The sequence below is a fragment of the Myotis myotis genome, unplaced genomic scaffold (genome assembly GCF_014108235.1).
Source record: "Myotis myotis isolate mMyoMyo1 unplaced genomic scaffold, mMyoMyo1.p scaffold_m19_p_39, whole genome shotgun sequence".
Lineage (NCBI taxonomy): Eukaryota > Metazoa > Chordata > Mammalia > Chiroptera > Vespertilionidae > Myotis > Myotis myotis.
The window spans coordinates 2,866-22,835 of NW_023416345.1; the positions used below are offsets into that span (position 1 = coordinate 2,866).

The window sequence follows — 19,970 nt, forward strand, 5'->3', positions numbered from 1 at the left end:
TCCGCCCTTCGGGGGTGCCGTTTGTCTCCTCGTCCTCCCGTCCTCGGGAGTGTTGTCCTGTCTCACCCCCCGTTCTCTGGGGAGGTTGTCCTGTCTCACTCCGCCTCTCGGGGGTTGTCCTGTCTCACTCCCCCGTCCTCTCGGGGAGGTTGTCCTGTCTCACTCCTGGGCTTTCGGGGGGGTTGTCCGGTCTCGCTCCTCGTGTTCTCGGGGAGGTTGTCCTGTCTCGCTCCTGGGTCTCGGGGGCAGACCGTGGACGGAGCCGTCCCGCTTACCTAATGGGAAGCCTCGTGGTGCAGCAGGTGGTGCCTGCTCCCGAGAGCACCAGAGGCTTGGCGGGGGCGGGGGCGGCAGGGGTTGGGGGGGCACAGCTCCGGGCCTCCCGCTGGAACCTGTGGGTGGGAAGTCTCGCGCCTTCACGCCGCGGTCGCGGTTGTCGTTGCAGGACGGGCCAGGACAGCCACGCGCTGCTGCCGGCCGGCCAGAGGCAGCTGCTGAAGTGGAGCGTGCCGCTGGGCCACGTGGCGGTCGTCGAGTACGGCCACCCCGAGGGCGCCGCCGAGCACCCCCCCGAGAGCCTGGCTGTGGTGGCCAACGCCAAGCCACGTAAGTGACCTGCTCGCTGGCGGCGTGGGCGGCGTGGGCAGAGCAGCCTGGACGCGAGATATGGGAAACGTGGGTGACACCGTTGTCGGCGGACAGGCTGACCTGCCGGGTTGGGTGCTGACCTCGGACTTGTCTCTGGGGCGGGCAGTGGGTTCCCGGGGCAGCCCCTGCATGTGGGCCGCTCCGCCCCCCAGGCCCCGTTCTGTGCTGCGTGTCCCGTGGCAGTTAGGACGCAGGCTCCCGCCTTGCGTGTGCACCGACTCCTTGGCCAGCGAGCCCTGGTCTGGGGCTGGCGCTGCTGCGGGCCGACGCCCGGTGCCTCCCCGGCCATGGAGGGCCCTGGGCTGTGAACTTCACAAGGGAAAGCGAGGCAGAGGCATCACACACTTTGGAAATGCTTCAGCCGTTGCATCGTATTCACGGTTATTTATGAATAGTCTTCAGGCTGCAGATTTTTAAAATTTATTCTTTAATATGTATGTTTATTGATTTTAGAGAGAGAGGGAGAGAGTGACAGAAACATCAGTGATGAGACACAATCACTGATCCGCTGCCTCCTGCACGCCCCACACTGAGGATCGAGCCCACAACCCGGGCATGTGCCCTGACCGGGAATCGAAATGTGACTGTTTGGTTCACAGGTTGAAGCTTAACCACTGAGCCATACCAGCTGGGCCAACTTTATTGTTGCCTTTTCTTAAGTGAAACAGTATGTTTAATGTAAAATATTTTTAGCTCATCACACACACTTTCCTTGACTGACAAACCCGGCGGACGCGTGTGTGATGAGTTGCTGGGCTCACTGGGCTGGGCACTGGTCGCTGCCCCGCAGCCGGACCTGAGGGGACACAGAATCCAGGAAACGGCTACTTTATTGGCCGTGAAGGCTCTCCTTCCTGCCTGGATCTGGAGCTGGGGCCCCGGGCGTGCATTTCCACGGAAAGTGGAAAGGAGGAAGCCATCTGCACACGGGCGGCTCTGAGCTCAGGTGCCCCCGGTCCGGCCCATGGGGTGGTTTCCGTGGTGACGGAGGTGCTGAGGTTCTGAGAGGTTTTAACCTGGGGAGTGCAAGTTCTCTGTAAATCTGAAGTTATCCCACATGATGAAAGGCTAATATGCAAATTGACCAAACAGCGGGACTACTGGTCGCTCAGTGCAGGAGCTGCCCCCGGTGGTCAGTGGGCTCCCACAGGGGGCGCTGCTCAGCCAGAAGCGGGGCTCACAGCTGTGAGTGCAGCGGGGGTGGCAGGAGCCTCTCCCGCCCCTGAGGCAGCACTAAGGATGTCCGCCAAGGGGTCCCAGGCTGTGAGAGGGCACAGGCTCGGCTGAGGGCCCCCCCCCCCCACAGTGCACAAACGTTGTGCACTGGGCCTCTAGTTTCAAAATAAAAAGAAAAGCTAACACTTCCAAATGCTTGAAGGTGTTTCCTGTTTAAAACTGGAAGCGAGCTGGCACTCACCCCGTCTTCCTCCCGGGCAGTGGCGGGCGCGGGCCCAGCCACCGCCTCCCGTGCGTGTCTTGCAGACAGAGTCCACGTGGGGCCCGGGCAGCTGTACCAGGACCTGCAGAACCTGCTGCACGACCTCAACGTGGTGGGGCAGATCGCGCAGCTCGTGGGGGACCTGCGGGGGCACTACCAGGTGAGGGCGGCCGCCGCCCTGGGGCTCTGTCTGCCTCCGGCCGGAGCCGCCCTGGGGCTCTGTCTGCCTCCGGCCGGAGCCGCCCTGGGGCTCTGTCTGCCTCCGGCCGGAGCCGCCCTGGGGCTCTGTCTGCCTCCGGCTGGAGCCGCCCGGGCCCACGGGTGGTACCAGACGAGGTTGCAGTGAGATCCGAGCGGGTCGTGTCTGCCCTGGTTTGGGGGGAGGGGAGGGGAGACAACGTCCCTTCGCAGACCCCAGGGGTGAGTTGTCATGGAAACACTCAGCACCACCACACGGCCGCCTCCCAGGCTCTTCCTCGTTGTCAGACCCCAGACCCCCGGTTTCCGTGAGACAGCCTTGCTCCCTGCAGCCTCCCAGCCCCCTGCATGGCCCCATCTCACTTTAGAATGCGCTGCGTCTCCCCGCAAGCTTCCCACCCCAGCCTCTCCTCAGCGAAGGGGAATAAGCCCGTCAGAGAAAGACCAGTGTCACACGATCCCACTCATACGTGGAGTCTAATGAACCCAATGAACTGATGAACAGAAAACATCCATGTCCTAGCTGGTGTGGCTCAGTGGATAGAGCGTCGGCCTGTGGACTGAAGGGTCCCGGGTTCGATTCCGGTCAGGGCACATGTCTAGGTTGTGGGCTCGATCCCAGTAGGGGGCGTGCAGGAGGCAGCCAATCAATGATTCTCTCTCATCATTGATGTTTCTCTCCCTCCTTCTCCCGTCTTCTCTGTCATCAATAAAAATATATTTTAAGAAAATACCCAGAGGTGCATGGAACAGGCTGCGAATCTCAGAGGAAAGGCAGGGGGTGGGTGGGTGGGAGAGAGCAGCAAAGACCTGGCGTGCACATGGGCGCGGCCCACAGGCACAGCGGACGGGGTGAGGGGCGGGGGGGCAGAAGGGGCCTCTGTCACACTGTCGACAAAGATAAAAGAAGAAAAGTGAAAGTGAGATGCGCGCGTGTCCGCCTAGAACCTGAACCAGGCCGTGGCCCACGACTGGGCGTCCGGGCTGCAGAGGCTGGTCCTGCGGAAGGAGGAGGAGATCCGCGCGGCCGACTGCTGCCGGCTCCAGCTGCAGCTCCCGGGCAAGCAGGACAAGTGAGTGTCCCCGCCGCCGCCCTGGGACGGGCACGGGGAGGGGCATGCGGGACCCGCGGCGCTGAGGCCCCTGAGACCTGAGCCCTCCGTCCCCGCAGGTCCGGGCGGCCCACCTTCTTCACGGCCGTGTTCAGCACCTTCACGCCCGCCTGCAAGGAGTCCTGGCTCAGCAGCCTGCAGATGGCCAAGCTCGCGCTGGGTAAGGCGTGTCCCCTAGGCGAGGCGTGTCCCCTAGGTGAGGCGTGTCCTCTAGACAAAGCGTGCCCCCTAGACCAGTGGTCGGCAAACTGTGGCTTGCGAGCCACATGTGGCTCTTTGGCCCCTTGGGTGTGGCTCTTCCACAAAATACCGACTTCTGCGCATGGGCCACGAAGTTTCAATCGCACTGTACGTGTGCGCCTGGCGTGGTATTTTGTGGGGGGTGGGGGGACGAAGGAGGAGGCACTGACCATGACCGTTCATCCCCCTGAAAATGGCTCTTGTTTTGTTTTTTAAAGATATGTTTTCACTGATTCCAGAGAGGAAGGGGGGGGTGGGAAGAGAGAGAGAGAGAGAGAGAGAGAGAGAGAGAGAGAGAGAGAAACATCAGTGATGAGAGAGAATCATGGATCGGCTGCCTCCTGCACGCCCCCCACTGGAGATGGAGCCCACAACCTGGGCCTGTGCCCTTGACCAGGAATCGAACTCTGACCTGGTTCATAGGCTGACGCTCACCATTGAGCTACACGGCCGGGCCCCCTAAGCATGTTTTTAAGCGGAAGCTCAGCCAGAGGAGGCATTGATGGAGCCTGTGATGGAGGGAGCGTGGGGAGAAAGCCCTCACTGCTCTAACGCAGCGGTCATGTCCGCTGACACTGTTCTCCCGTGCTCCAGCCCCGAGCCAGGAGCCCGGCCCTGGGTCCATGGGGGCTGGGTCCCGCCCAGTCTGGGTCCTGTGGTGGCTGGGTCCCGCCCAGTCTGGGTCCTGTGGTGGCTGGGTCCCGCCCAGTCTGGGTCCTGTGGTGGCTGGGTCCCGCCCAGTCTGGGTCCTGTGGTGGCTGGGTCCCGCCCAGTCTGGGTCCTGTGGTGGCTGGGTCCCGCCCAGTCTGGGTCCGTGGGGGCTGGGTCCCGCCCAGTCTGGGTCCTGTGGTGGCTGGGTCCCGCCCAGTCTGGGTCCTGTGGTGGCTGGGTCCCGCCCAGTCTGGGTCCGTGGGGGCTGGGTCCCGCCCAGTCTGGGTCCCGCGGCAGGACCCAGGGCTTGGCTCCACCGCTGCTCCGTCGCCCTCCCCTGTGAGCTGGAACGCAGGTGGGACGACCTCTCCAGCACTCCTCTCGCCCGCGGCCGCCAGCCTTGCCTCTTGGACACACACGGGGGGAGGGGGGGGGGAGGGGGCGTGCAAGCCGCTTACTGCTGTGAGTGTGAAGCAGTTTATCCTGTGCTGTTGATGAGTTGCTGCTTCATTTCCCACTCGGACAACAGGAAGCCGCCCGTGCCCGCCCTGTGTATGAAGCTGACTGAGATGTAGGGATGTGTATTATGTGATTCACACGCAGGGCAGGCGGCTGCTGCTCAGAGCAGGGGGGTGGGTGCAGGTGTAGAATTCTCAGACACAGTCACACCCCGATAGTAAGCCGTTATCTGAAGATAAAGGACAGCTGGGCCGTGGCTGTGGCCGTGGGGGCCGCGCTCGGCTGCCGGGAGCCGGACCCTGGACGGCCTGTATGGGCCTGCGTGGGCGCGGACGGTGGCGTGGCTCCTTCCCGCACGTGGAGGGTCCCCAGCCCGGCGCAGGGTGGCCCGCAAACAGGAAGTGAGCCTGAAACAAGCCGCTTCATTCTCGGTGCGATCCCGTGCTCACCGGAGCGCGAAGGCTTTGGGGGTGAACTCTCACTCCTGGTGAAAGGCTTCCTTCTCACTCTGTCTCTGAACTAAACAGCTCAGCTGCTAAAAAAAAAAAAAAAGAACAGAACAGAACAAAGATAAGAAAAAGCAGCCCACGTGCTCCCGCGGGAGGTCACGCCCCTCTCCCTGGGCGACCCCACCTCATCGCTCACCGGCGACCCTGTGAAGTGGGGTGGCGGGTGTGCCCCTGGAGGGAAGGGGGGTCCCGCTCCGAGATGAGGTAGGGGGTTCCCCGTCCCCCACCCGGGGAGCCCCCTCACGCCGTCCTCCCCCCTCCCCCCAACGCCACAGAGGAGGACAACCACCTGGGCTGGTTCTGCGTGGAGGATGACGGGAACCAGGTCAAGAAGGACCGGCACCCGCTCCTCCTGGGACACATGCCGGTGACGGTGGCCAAGCAGCAGGAGTGCAAGGTGCGGCCGGTCTTCGGGCAGCGTGGGGTCCCGCCAGCTCGGGGGGTGGGGGTGGGGGGGTCCTCGCCCCGCTCAGGGGGTGAGAGACGGGCGGGGGGCAGAGTCCAGTGCTGGAGGGCGGCGTCCCTGGTCAGCGCGGTCACTCCTGCTCTAGGGTCAGTATCAGGGTCCATGCGGGGTCCCCTGGTCTGAAGCCGTGCCCGCTGTGTCGTGGCGCCGGGTGCTGGGAGTGTGTGTGGAGCGGGATACACCCCACCCGTGGACGCTGTGCCACGCCCGGCAGCACCCAGAGTCCCGTGGGCCACGCTCCCGGAGCCATTCTGCTCACGTCCCCGCGTGGGCTCAGGCGTGCACGTGTCTGAGAAACCGGAGACCGTATTTCTCACGCTGGTCTCTGGGACACCCACGCCCGGAGGCTGAGGGGGACCCTTCCCCAGGGGGAGGCGGGCGGGGAGGGGACAGGGCCTCCCACCTCCACGCAGAAGCTGTCCCGCCTGGCGCCCAGGCCGCGACCCGTCCCGGCGGCCCTGGGTCCAAGATAAGACCCGAAAGACGGAAGCGCTCACGTGGTGTCCGCTCTGAGCCTGGGCCTCACCGCCCGCTGCCGTGCGGGTCACAGTGGCCTGGGCCTCTCGGGCTCGGGCCGGAGCCCGACTCCTGCCCAGGGTCACGGCTGCTCTCTCCCCTCAGATCGAGTGTGCCGTCTACAACCCCGAGCCCCACCCGGGCCGCGCAGGCCGGCCGGACCCGACGGGCGCAGCCCAGGGCTTCCTGTGGGTAAGATGCCGCCCGTGTCCACGCACCTGGCGGGCAGGTGTGTGGTGGGAGGGACGGGAAGTCACAGACCAGGACCTGCACTGTCCCGGGTCCGTGTCTACACGTGGCCCTGACCGGGAGCCCCCCGACGTCCGGGCAAGGCGTAGGGTTCTCAGCGATTAAAATGTTTGCCTCCTTTCTTTCTCCTCTGAAACTGCCCGACTGCATTCGGTCCAAAGACAGCGTAACTAAGCAAGCATCACTTAGCTGTTTCCCCCGTTTGGGTGGCTCAGGTGCGTGGGTCTCCTCCCCCCCTCCCCTTCCAGGTCCTTGCTGGCTTTTTACTGGGAACTTAGCCGTTACGGTGCCCGGGTGCCGCATGGAAACTGCACCTGAGATGCCACGATGGCAGGGCCTTTCTGGTTGGTGCACGCTGAGGTGTCCTGTGTCCCCGTGAGGAGCCCAGTGTCCTACTGGGTGCCGGCCCAGAAAGGCCCAGTGCTGACCGGACCCCTCCCCTCTCAGCTGGATGACCGGACAGACAGGCGTGTTGCCCTCGGGGTGTGAGAACTTTCAGAGGAATTTTTCCATGAATGGGGCCTGCAGCTGAGGCCTCCTTCCCTCTCCTGGCCACCCCCGCCCCATCCCACGCGCCCCCCCCGGCCCCCGGCCCCAGGCCGGCCCCAGAGCCAGTGGTCGGCCGTGTTTCCCAAAGGCTGTGGAGCAGGAAGCTCGTCTGTGACAGGAAACACAGGAAGTGTAGCGAGGGCGTCACAGCATCTCCAAACCCGGGAAAGGAAAACCATCCTCACCCGCAGCCAAACACCCGCACCCACAGCCCCACTCATGGGAGCCGGGCTCCCTCCCGTTAGCTCTTGTCCTAACGAGGCCTGGCTCTCCCACTGAAAGGCAATCGCATTTAAGCTTAAGTCGGGGAGGGGAGGGGACTTCGCGGGTGTCCCCTGGGCTCCAGCGAGCGGGAGGAGGGGCCACGGGGACTGGGCGGCAGGCCAGCGTGGGCAAGGCCGCAGCACCTGGCAGGCAGACGCTGCGGGCCACCTGGGGCCTTCCTACCGCTTCCCTCACTGTTTTTAAAAAATCCATTTGTTGATTTCAGAAAGGAAGGGAGAGAGAGAGGGTGAGAAAGAGAGAGAGAGGAGAGAGAGAGAGAGAGAGAGAGAGAGACATCCATGAGAGAGAATCACTGATCAGCTGCCTCCTGCACGCCCCACACTGGGGATCGAGCCCATAACCTGGGCCTGTGCCCTGACCGGGAATCGAACTGTGACCTCCTGGTTCCTAGGTTGATGCTCAGCCACTGAGCCACACCGGTGGTCCTCACGGGGACACAGGACACTTCAGCGTGCACCAACCAGAAAGGCCCTGCCATCGTGGCATCTCAGATGCAGTTTCCATGCGGCACCCAGGCACTGTAACTGCTAAGTTCCCAGTAAAAAGCCAGCAATGACCTGGAAGTGGGGCCGGGGGGGAGGAGACCCATGAAGCTGAACCACCCAAACGGAGGAAACAGCTAAGTGATGCTTGCATTTTGAAGCAGTTTTCCTAGTTAACGGCTGGTAAACTCTACTGTGAAATTTCCTAAAGTTGATATGAATCTGCTTCATAAGACTTTACATTGTGTGTGAGTATCATTGTATAGAGTGAGGTATATGGTTTTCAAAGCATACGGAATATTTAAAAAATCAAAACTCTGTTCTTGTTATCCAAATTAAAAGAAAAATAACCTGATTTTAAAAAAATCGATCTTTATTGTTGAATAGATCTTTATTGTTAATTTTTAAAAAATAGATCTTTATTGTAGAAGTATTAGGTATGTCCCCCTTTTCCCCCCATGGGCCCCCTCCAGCCAGCTCCCAGCCCAGGCCTTCCCACCTATTGCTGAAAAACCACCTAATTAACACGTGGAAAAGGGGGCTCTGTTAGCAGACCCTTTAAATACCACCAGGTCTTTCAAGTGTGGCGGCTTCTGGGACATTGGCCCTGGTACCCCGGTCAGTGCCGGTCTCCGGGGGCTGTGGGTGCATCACTCCCTGTTTCTTCCCTCCTGATCCCCCCCCCCCCCCCCCCCGCGCTCAGATCGGAAGTTGTACGGGTCAGATGGGCCAGATCGCCATCGTCTCCTTCCACAACTCCAACCCCAAAGTCATCGAGTGCTTCAACGTGGAGTCGCGCATTCTCTGCATGGTGCACACGCCCGCGGAGCGGGGCCCCCAGCCCAGCCCCGCCCTGGAGCCCGGGACCGCGGCCGGGAGTGCCCTGGGCGTCCCCACCGTCTGCCTGGGGACCGAGGAAGGAAGGTGGGTCCCCCCTTGGCCCCAGTCCCGGCACTGGTCATAGTCCCATCGCTGGGCCAGTGCAAGGCAGCAATCACGTCCGTCTGCGAGGCATGTGCGGGGAAGTGGAGGTGGTGTGGGTCCCACGTGTGTTTGGGGACAAACAGCCACAGTCTGCGTTGTCATGGATGCCCACGGACACGCCTCAGGAAAGCTAACGTGGCTCCTGACGCGAATTCCCAGCCGACATCAGAGGGACTAGTTTCTTTGAAGCCCAATATTTCTCCTCTACTTTATTTTATGAAAGAGATTTTTATTGATTTCAGAGAGAAAGAGAGAGAGAGAGAGAGAGAGACATCAATGAGGAGAGAGAATCACTGATCAGCTGCCTCCTGCACACCCCCACTGGGGATCGAGCCCACAACCCAGGCCTGTGCCCTGACCTGGAATCGAACTGTGACCTCCTGGTTCACAGGTTTACGCTCACCCCTGAGCCACACCAGCCGGGCTGCATTTCTCCTTTAAAATGCAAGAAAGAGGTCAAAGTGGTAGAGTCTTTAAGACACAGCTCGTGTTTCTGGAGGGAGTGGGTGTGGGCGTCCCGTGGGAAGCTGCGGCCTGGGCAGGGGCCACGGCACGGGCTCTGTGCGTGTGGGCAGGCGTGCTCACGGCCCGCCCTTCTCTTCCAGCATCTCCGTCTACAAAAGTAGCCCAGGCGCCAAGAAAGTGCGGCTGCAGCAGTTCTTCACCCCCGACAAGGCCACGGTCATGAGCTTGGCCTGCACGCCGCGCAACCTGTACGCGGGCCTGGTCGATGGGGCCGTGGCCGTCTACGCAAAAGCACAAGGTGAGGGGTCACGCGGGCAGGCGGCTGCCACAAGCAACGCCACAGATGCGCACGCTCGTGGGTCAGGGGCTGGGAGGCCTAGGTCGGGTGCCGCAGGTGTGGGGTCTGTCGGGGCCGCTGTTGCCTGCAGAGCGCGCCTTCTCCCCGTGACTCAGGGCCACCAGGGCTCTGGTCACCTGTTCCTATCAGGTGGGGTGGGGAACGTCTGGCCTGCGGGCCATATAAGGCCCATGCTATCATTTGGTCTGGTCCTACCAAGGCAATGGGGCGAGTTAGTTAAATGTTTGACCACATAGAGCACGCCCATTTTTAAGCTGATCATTTTGTATGGCCCACAAATGATGTTCTGAATAGCCACAGGGGCCTCAGCAGAACACAGGTTCCCCCCCTGCCCAGCCAGTGTGGCTCAGTGGTTGAGTGTCAACCTATGAACCAGGAGGTCATAGTTTGATTCCAGGTCAGGCATGCCCGAGTTTTGGGCTCCACCCCCAGCAGGAGGCAGCCAATCAGTGATTCTCTCTCATCTTTGATGTTTCTATCCCTTGTTCCCTCTCCATTCCTCTCTCTGAAATCAATAAAATATATTTTGTTGAGGATGGGAGAGGGAAAGAGAGATAGAAACATCAATGATGAGCGAGACTTGATGAGCTGCCTCCTGCACGCCCGCTACTGGGGATCAAGCCCACAACCCGGGCATGTGCCCTGACGGGGAATCGAACCCAGACCTCCTGGTTCATAGGTCGACACTGAACCCTTGAGCCACACCAGCCAGGCTTACGTAATTTTTTATTGCTCTTCACATTGTCTGTTGGCTCTCACCACATACACCAGGTGACACACCTCATGGGTGGGTCTCTGGCAGTATTTTGAAGCCAGAATACTTACTAGTCCCTGTGTTTCAGGACTGAAGCAAGTTCATAATTTTCCATGGAGATGTGTTTTCTCCCGGTAATACAGTCCATATCAAGGCATATTTTTAAATAAAAGGAGGAATGGGGGTGTTTAAACATTTGCCGAATTATTTTGAGTACAGTTCCTTTTATGATGACTGAGTCATGTCATACATATATGATTATTGTAAACTAGAGGCCCAGTGCACGAAATTCATGCATGGGTAGGGTCCCTAGGCCTGGCCGGCGATCAGGGCCATCAGGGCCGATCAGGTTCCCCGCCTCCCCGCCTCCTCGCCTCCTCCTTCCCTCGCCACCGCTGGTCACCCGCCACGTTCCACGCCGTCCACTGGTGGTCAGCGCAGGTCATAGTGAGTGATCGAATTCCCGTTCTTTCAGTCAAACTCCCAAGGGGACACTTTGCCTATTGGCCTTTTATACACCTAGATGGTGGTATTTATGGAACCTCTGTCTGCCAGGCCTGTGCTGGGCTTTTAATTGCATTATTGTCGATCCTACCACAGCCTTTCAGGCGGAGGAGGAAACAGGCTTAGGGTGAATAACGTGCCCGGGACACACCAAGCGGCTGTGCTGGGGTGGGCACGGCCGGCTGACCAGGTTGCCGTGACAACGGTGCCCACCGGGAACTCGAGACCCCCAGGGCCCACCTGAGCCGTGGGCCACAGCTGACACTGGGCTCTCTGCTCTTTAGGGTCGTCCGGGACCCTGCTCCCCGGTCCTGTGCCCGGCTCGCTGCCTCCGAATGACATTAACAGAAATGCTTCCTTTTAAGACGGATCCTGGGATTCCGAGCCTCAGAAAGTGATAAAGTTGGGCGTGCTGCCAGTCCGGAGCCTGCTGATAGCGGAGGACACCCTGTGGGCGGCCTCGGGAGGCCAGGTCTCCATCGTCAGCGTGGAGACGCACGCCGTGGGGGTGAGTGGTGGGGAGAGGCTGTGCCGAGTCGGGAGGTGCCCCCAGGAGGGTCCCGGTCCCCATCACCTTCCAGGGCTGGAGGTCGGGCCTCCCTCCCGCAGCAGCGCCCTCGCCCTGCCCGAGGCTCGGAATTCCTTCTGATTCCGATTCCGTAGGAAGGGGATGCCCAGGAAGGTCCAGTCCTGGTCTAGCCACTGACCCCGAGTCATTGTCGCCGTTTCCTGTGAAGACTGCATTCAATGTGAACATAACAGTCCTCAAGGTCCTGAGGATGGCTGCTGGTGACCTGGGATTGGGTAGTTCTATATGCAGATGAGGATGGCTGCTGGTGACCGGGATTGGCTAGTTCTATATGCGGATGAGGATGGCTGCTGGTGACCAGGGATTGGGTAGTTCCATATGCGGATGAGGATGGCTGCTGGTGACCGGGATTGGGTAGTTCTATATGCAGATGAGGATGGCTGCTGGTGACCCGGGATTGGGTAGTTCTATATGCGGATGAGGATGGCTGTTGGTGACCGGGATTGGGTAGTTCCATATGCGGATGAGGATGGCTGCTGGTGACCCGGGATTGGCTAGTTCCATATGCGGATAAGGATGGCTGCTGGTGACCCGGGATTGGGTAGTTCCCTATGCAGATGAGGATGGCTGCTGGTGACCGGAATTGGGTAGTTCTATATGCGGATGAGGATGGCTGTTGGTGACCCGGGATTGGGTAGTTCCCTATGCAGATGAGGATGGCTGCTGGTGACCCGGGATTGGGTAGTTCCATATGCAGATGAGGATGGCTGTTGGTGACCCGGGATTGGGTAGTTCCATATGTAGATGAGGATGGCTGCTGGTGACCCGGGATTGGCTAGCTCCATATGCAGATGAGGATGGCTGCTGGTGACCCGGGATTGGCTAGTTCCATATGTAGATGAGGATGGCTGCTGGTGACCCGGGATTGGCTAGCTCCATATGCAGATGAGGATGGCTGTTGGTGACCCGGGATTGGGTAGTTCCCTATGCAGATGAGGATGGCTGCTGGTGACCGGGATTGGGTAGTTCTATATGCGGATGAGGATGGCTGTTGGTGACCCGGGATTGGGTAGTTCCCTATGCAGATGAGTATGGCTGCTGGTGACCCGGGATTGGGTAGTTCCATATGCGGATGAGGATGGCTGTTGGTGACCCGGGATTGGCTAGCTCCATATGCAGATGAGGATGGCTGTTGGTGACCCGGGATTGGGTAGTTCCATATGTAGATGAGGATGGCTGCTGGTGACCCGGGATTGGCTAGCTCCATATGCAGATGAGGATGGCTGCTGGTGACCAGGGATTGGCTAGTTCTGTGTGCAAATGAGGGGACCAAACCCACAGAGGAGGTCAAGTCCACGTGTGTCCAGAGGGCAGCTGCCCTGGGCGTTTGTGGCTCTGCCTGGAGCTCAGTGTCCCAGCTGGTTAGCGACTTAGCAGCTCTGAGAACCGAACTGAGGCCCAAGGCTGCACAGGCCCTGCCTCCCCAGCTCCTCCAACTATTCTCAGAGACCCTCTTAGGATGCTTATTCTATTTTAATTATTTTCTTAGCAAGACGCACTGCCCTCAAGTTACTGGGAAGCAGGAGGTGTCTCGGGGGGTTCAGGCCCGGGATCGCTAATTCAGAAGCTTTGGAGCCGGACACAGCAGACTCCCTGGGGCCTTCCCAGGCAGGGCTGTGAGGGTGGACACGGGTGGCTGGTCTGCTGGAGGAGCGGAGGTGCCCCGGGCCCAGACCAGGAGCCGTGCTGACGCGGAGGGCAGGACAGCTGGTGCAGAGCGGGAAGGGACTCCCCTTCTGCTCAGGCGCTGGGGGCACTGGTGGGCCTCAGTCCGCCCCCCTCAGCAATGGCGACTGTTCTCAGGCGTCCCTCTCGCTCCCTCCTCTCCCCTGAGCCATGGCCGTGCCTTCGAAGGGCAGCTTTCTCAGCCTTGGTAACTAGTAACCAACTAGTAACTTGGTACCTGGAAAGCAGCGTGAAGTTCAGGAGGGCTTTGACCTGCTCTGGGCAATCAGCATGAAAACACATGTGATGGCTGATGTGTGTCCCACCTGCTCGGAGCGTCTGGCTTTGGAGGGAGGGTCCCAGCTGGAGATTCTGCGAGTGCCAGTCAGGGACTCGCCTCCAGCAGGACACGCCACGGGCAGGTCAGCTGCAGGACCCAGAGCTCCGCGCGGGTCAGAGGCGGGTTTCAGCCTGGCCCCCTGCCCGCCGATGCCCGCCCATCGCCTCTCCCTGATCCCGCAGAGCCAGCTGGAGGCCCACCAGGAGGAGGGCATGGTGGTCTCGCACATGGCCATTGCTGGTGTGGGGATTTGGATCGCCTTCACCTCCGGGTCCACGCTGCGCCTGTTCCACACGGAGACCCTCAAACACCTCCAGGACATCAACATAGCCACGCCTGTCCACCACATGTTACCAGGTAACCGGGCGGGGAAGGCGGGTCCTGCAGGCGGAGGGGTGATGGAGACGGGGGGTGTGCGGGGGTCAGGGGCAGGGGGCCAGGGGCGTGCGAGGAGATGGGAGCGGTGTGGAGAGGAGGGGTGGCGTCCGGAGCTGGGACGCAGCCATCTCAGGGTTTCGCAGGTGCCCAGTTCTGTCAGGGCAAGGACACTGCATCTGTCAGGCGGCTCTCTGGATCGGTGGAGAATCAGATTAAAGTGCGGACTGTCTAGCCCAGCGGTTCTCAACCTATGGGTCGTGACCCCTTTGGGGGCCGAACGACCCTTTCACAGGGATCACCTAAGACCATCGGAAAACACATCTATAATTACATATTGTTTTTGTGATTAATCACTATGCTTTAATTATGTTCAATGTGTAACAATGAAAATACATCCTGCATATCAGATATTTACATTAGGATTCATAACAGTAGCAACGTTACAGTTATGAAGTAGCAACGAAAATAATTTTATGGTTGGGGGTCACCACAACATGAGGAGCTGTGTTAAAGGGTAGCGGCGTTAGGAAGGTTGAGAACCACTGGTCTCGCCACAGATCCAGAGGGCGAGACTCAGCATTAGCTTGATGGCTGGGCCCTGGGGCAAGGCCGGCAGCCGGAGCCAGAGGGCGGAGAGTCCCTGGCAGGGTCCTCGGGGTCACAGGCAACACCTCCCTCCCTGGGCATGTGTGAATGTGCATGCGTATGAGCCCACATGTGGGTATGCGTTCATATGTGTCTGAGTGAGAGCATGTGTGCCCACATGCATGTGTGTCCGTGTGCGCACACAGGTGTGTGCATGTGAGCCTGTGCACAAGTGCACATGCATGTGTGCGGTGTGTACGCCTCAGGTCTCCTGGCTTTACTAACAGCGTAAATGGGCGCAGAGATGACCTGTGGCATTTGCTTCGCCTCTGAAGGTGCCAGCCCGAGCGAGGCAGAGCGGGCGGGTCCCAGCGGGCACCTGCGGAGGGGCCGCCCCGGACGCGCTCCCAGGGTCGGGCGTGTCTCTGGTCCCGTGGACGGAGTGCAGGCGTGGTTAGAGCCCTGAGGGTGCTCCCGGGAGGCGTGCTGTTGACATGGGCTCTCTGCGGCCAGGTCCTTCGCATCCAGACAGCACCCTGGCCACCTGGCCCCCGACCCTCTCTGTCCCCGCAGGGCCCCAGCGGCTGTCCGTGACCAGCCTGCTCGTCTGCCACGGCTTGCTGATGGTCGGCACCAGCCTGGGGCTCGTGGTGGCCCTGCCCGTCCCTCGTCTGCAGGGCATCCCCAAAGTGACAGGTGAGCAGACACCTCCGGCCTCCGCCCTCCTGCAGTCCCACTGAGCACCTGGCAATTGCTAAACAATTTAAATTCCCGGGGTTTAGTGTACCTTGGGGACTGTGTGTTCATCTGAGTAACTTCTGTCTTTCTGTCCTGCAGTGTTAGGGAGCATGTGCTGTCATGTGTAGTGTTACAGAACATCCAGGGTTGTACGTAGTGTGCATAATGTTTCCATGTCACACAAGTTTCCCTGGCTGCCTGGTTTCTGAGCTGCGCCCTTGTCCCGCGTGTGACTGGTCCACCCTCAGTGCTGGACAGAGTCCTGGGCTCCACGCCTCATGGTGGCTGCTCGGTCGTCCCCGGGTTCTGGGTCAGGTGCGGTGCCTTGGTGGTGTGGGCACGGCTCCCCTGGGCGGGGGGATGTCGGGCGTGGCGTTGCTGTGAGGAGGGAACATGCTGCTCGCTCAGTCACCAGGTGAGGCCCAGGTGCCTCCCGCTCCCGTGGCCCCGCGGCCCTGCTGCTGCGGGCGTTCTGAATTTCCCAGCTGCCCTTGAGGAGAGGCAGCTGACCACGGCCAAGGACCTGTAATTAGTCGTCGGCTTGGCCAACGTGGGACGCAGGTGGGGCCCGCAGACCTGTCTTGGCCAAAGCCACGCGGCGGGCAGGGACGCGCTTCCTAGGCGCCTCCTCCCCTGGGAAGCCCTCCAGGACTGGCCTTGGGAAGTCAGCCTGCAGGCCCCGGGTTTCAGAGAAAGACCTGAAACCGGAATCTCATCACGTTTTAAGTGAAAAGTCCCCACAGAATTAAAGCCACAGAGTCAGCCTGCCCTGCACCTCAAAACCTTTTTATGATAAAAAATGATGCGTAATTTTTTCATCGAGACTTAGGGAAACCACGCATCCTTAGCGCAGGGGAGAAGGCGCTTACGCAGAGCCCGGGGAGATTACTATTTTATTGCTTTAAAAGCACCACATCGGCCAGGCCAGTGCGGCTCAGTGGGTGAGTGCCAACCCATGCACCAAGAGGTCACGTTTGATTCCCGGCCAGGCCACATGCCGGGTGGTGGGCTTGGTCCCCATAGGGGGCGTGCAGGAGGCAGCCGATCGACAATTCTCTCTCATCATGGATGCTTCTCTCTTTCTCCCTCTCCCTTCCTCTCTCCCTAAAATAAAAAAGTAAAAGCGCGAGGCACTAGAACTGAATACTGTTGACAAAACCCAACACCGTGCTTCCGGCCACCGTTTTGGAAGCTGTCTTCGTATTAACGAAAGCCCAGGGGAACAGCCTCTAGGCCAGCGGCTCTCAACCTGTGGGCCGCGACCCCTTTGGCGGTCGAACGACCCTTTCCCAGGGGTCGCCTAAGACCATCCTGCATCTCAGATATTTACATGACGATTCATAACAGTAGCAACATGACAGTTATGAAGTAGCAACGAAAATAATGTTATGGTTGGGGGTCACCACAACATGAGGAACTGTCTTTAAAGGGCCAGAAGGTTGAGAACCACTGTCTAGGGAGCTATTTTAATTTTAACTGTCACTCAGGCAGTGGGCGTCTTAGCCGGATGTTGTCCCTGGGACACGGGAGACGGTGGGGTGGGCCCGGCGGCTTCCGCTCCAGGCGACAGCTGGTCCCTCTCCCCGCAGGGAGGGGCATGGTCTCCTACCACGCACACCACGGGCCCGTCAAGTTCTTGGTCACGGCCACCGCCGCGCCCAGGGCCGACAAGGACAAGCCCGCGGACAGCCCGCCCCCGGGCCCGGACCCCCCGGAGGAAGACCGGAAGGACGCCGCCCCCGGTGAGGGGGCCGGGCCCTGCCCGAGCCCGGGCGGCCCCGACGCCGTGTGGCTGGGGGGTTCGCTGGGCTCCGTGACGCACAGGAGCGAGCTGTCGGGGTCGTCCGGGTCCCTGGAGCCCAGGCCCGAGGACAGCATCCTCCACGACCTCCTGCGGCACCCCAGCACCCTGCCGGGGGGAGGGCGCCGCGCCCGCAGGGCCAGGGTCAGCTCGGTGCTGGTGGCGTGCGGGGGCCAGGGCCACCGGCGGGTGGGCAGGAGGCCCCGGCAGCAGCGGCCCGAGGAGCTGGCCTCCTCCATCATGGTCTGGCAGATCCCCCTGCTGCACGTGTGACGGGACCACTCAGAGCAGCTTCGGGAAGACATGTGCAATATCGGGGGGGTGGCGGCACCCCTGCCTTCTCCCTGCGGAGAACTGGACCAAGGCGAGCAGGCAGGACATGCGGTGGGAGCCCTCCAGGCCCTGGGGCTCCCCGCGCTCGACCGCCACTGCCACCCGCCAGCACGACCTCCACCCCTTCCCACACCTTCCCGTCCCGTTGCTAGGGGCCTTGCGAGCCGCGCCCACGGGAAATGCGGCGTGTTCCGCGGAGTGGGGGCTCGCTGCCAGTTCCTAAAACGCCCTTCCGGCTCAGAGCCGCTGTGTATTTATATTGTGCGTCTTCATTCCGGGAGGAACCTGAGGCAGTGACGAAAGCCGGGCGGTGTCACTGGCTTTCTGACTCGAGCTGGGTTTCCCGAGGGGTCTCGTGTGCCTATTGTATGTTTTAACAAAGTAGTATTTTTATATTGCATTTTTCTATTAAAAACTAACAGCTAATTCTTAGTGCATATATTATCGGAAATGTTGCATAGATGTTTGCTTTGGACCAAAATGCGTGATGCCTGTCCACATTCAGAGTCCGGCGTCGGCGGCCGGCTCACAGGCAGGAGCGGGGACCCTCCCCCCCCCCCCCCCCCCCCCCCGGCTGGAGGGCGCCCTCCGTCTCGTAGGAGACGCGAGAAAGCTCATGGCTCCTTGATGCTGTGTCTGCGCCCGTTGGCCTGAAACGCTGTTGTCCTGGTGCTGGCCTGTGGCTGTGCCATTGCGGGGGTGGACGGGCCCTGAGGGGGCCCCCCACCCCGATCCCAGGGCCTGGCGTCCCTCAGGTTCGCTGGCCGCCTGCAGCCAGCGGGGAGCCATGCGAGGAGCAGGTGCAGCCACTGCTCGGCGTGAACACGCGCCAGCATGCACTCCTCTCACTGACGATGACGACACGGAGGCGGCGCCCCCCAAATAGCTCCCAGCACTTTCCGGGGGACCACACGCTCATGTCATGACTGAGTCACATGTTTTCCAAGGTGCTTGCCCGTCCCCGGTGACGGTAACTCGGCCCCGGCTGCCTTACACGGTCGGCTGCTCTCTCCTCTCGTAACAAAGCCTTTTTATTTAAAAATACAACTGCGAGTGCCTGTCCCCCACCAAACACAGGGAGACGGCACGCGGAGCGGAAGGGGCCGGTCCTTTCAGAGTCCGTCTCCACCGGCCGGCGGGACCCGCGTGCTCCGAATCTGAAGCAGGAGCCGAGCCGGAGCCGAGAGGCCCGTGTCCCCAGCAGCTTTGTTCTGACTGACGCCTCGAGGCGCATGGGCTGCATGTAAAGCAGGGCCAGGTTCGAGGGCACGAGCCCCGATGAGATGGGGGCGTTTCAGGGGCCTGGCGGGGCCGCAGCCACTCGGACGCCTTCGGTGCCGGGCTCGGAAGGCGTGCTGGTCGGCAGCGATGCCTCCATAACAAATTCCTTATTTTTTTAAAAATAAATCTTCATTGTTGAAAGTATTACATATGTCCTCTTTTTTTCCCATTGATCCCCTCCAGCCCGCCCCCGCCCCCGGCCCCAGGCCCTCGCCACCCCGTCTGCTGGGCCCCAGGCCCTCGCCACCCCGTCTGCTGGGCCCCAGGCCCTCGCCACCCCGTCTGCTGGGCCCCAGGCCCTCGCCACCCCGTCTGCTGGGCCCCAGGCCCTCGCCACCCCCGTCTGCTGGGCCCCAGGCCCTCGCCACCCCGTCTGCTGGGCCCCAGGCCCTCGCCACCCCGTCTGCTGGGCCGTGCATATCTGCTTGCGAGGCCTTTGGTTGATCACCTCCCGCCCACTCCCCCGCCCCCCAGCCTTCCATCTGAGATTCCGCACTCTGTCCCTGCTTCCACGTCGCTGGATCCACTCTGCTCGTCAGTTCATTCTGTTTCAAGTAACAGGCTTCTCAGGGCTGAGTGGGTGAGAATCAGGAACCTCCCTGCCGGACGCGGAGGCCTGCGTTCAGGAGCCGCTACAGTCACTGCCCGGGGGTCGGAGTCCTGCCCGCTCCGTGCCACCAGCTGTCCCTCCAGCTGCACCATCCCTCCATCACCCGCCGCCTCTCAGAGCCGGGCTCCTCCCGGGCAGCAAGAGCCACAGCGGCCGGGGCCTTGTTCACACCCCTGCCCGGCGGCTCCGAGACTGACCGTCCACCGAGGAGACCCGTCGCTGTGACCTGCTTGCGGCTCTGTTCTGTGCTGGGCGAGGCCAGGCCCGCTCTGCCCCTCTCACCCAGAACCCAGGTCTGAGCAGGGGTCCACGCGGGCCCGGTTTCTTCCCCCTTTCAGACGCCAGAGGGCCTTACGTGGGGTTGGCCCCCAGTGCCCGAGCAGCAGCCCGCACAGGGGACGTCAAAGCCACAGGTGTGGTGAGTTTGGGACGGAGCTGAGGACTGAATGTGTCCCCCCAAGTTCAGGCGTTCCATCTTAACCCCAAGGGGACGGTGTCAGGAGGTGATGAGGCATGAAGCCCATCGGTGTCCCTACAGAACCCCAGAGCTCCAGCCCTCCCGTCAGGTGAGGTCACAGCAAACCCTCCCACACCCAGTCTGCTGGCCTGGGTCTGGGACTTCTAGTCTCCAAGGGGTGAAGGAGGCTGCCACCCCGACTGTCCCCCAGTTCCCTACCGATGGGTGCTGCCCTACCCTGCAACCTACACTCTCCTTCCCCCTCCCCCCTCCCTCCCTCCCTCCCTGGCCACCTGGACTGCTCTGCCCCAGGCCCTTGTCTAGCA

General features: G+C 61.1%; 1 protein-coding gene across 1 annotated transcript; it reads left to right on the forward strand.

The window, feature by feature from the left end:
* Window positions 1-445: 445 nt before the first annotated feature.
* LOC118653246 (rho guanine nucleotide exchange factor 10-like) lies at window positions 446-17,747 on the forward strand (the record flags this gene model as incomplete). The annotated part of the gene is made up of 12 exons (XM_036303917.1): window positions 446-606; window positions 2,086-2,246; window positions 3,230-3,357; window positions 3,456-3,556; window positions 5,531-5,652; window positions 6,343-6,429; window positions 8,506-8,726; window positions 9,392-9,549; window positions 11,233-11,375; window positions 13,644-13,818; window positions 14,998-15,120; window positions 16,752-17,747. Coding segments are annotated over 12 exons (2,065 nt in total), but the record flags the coding sequence as incomplete, so codon positions are not given.
* Window positions 17,748-19,970: the final 2,223 nt, after the last annotated feature.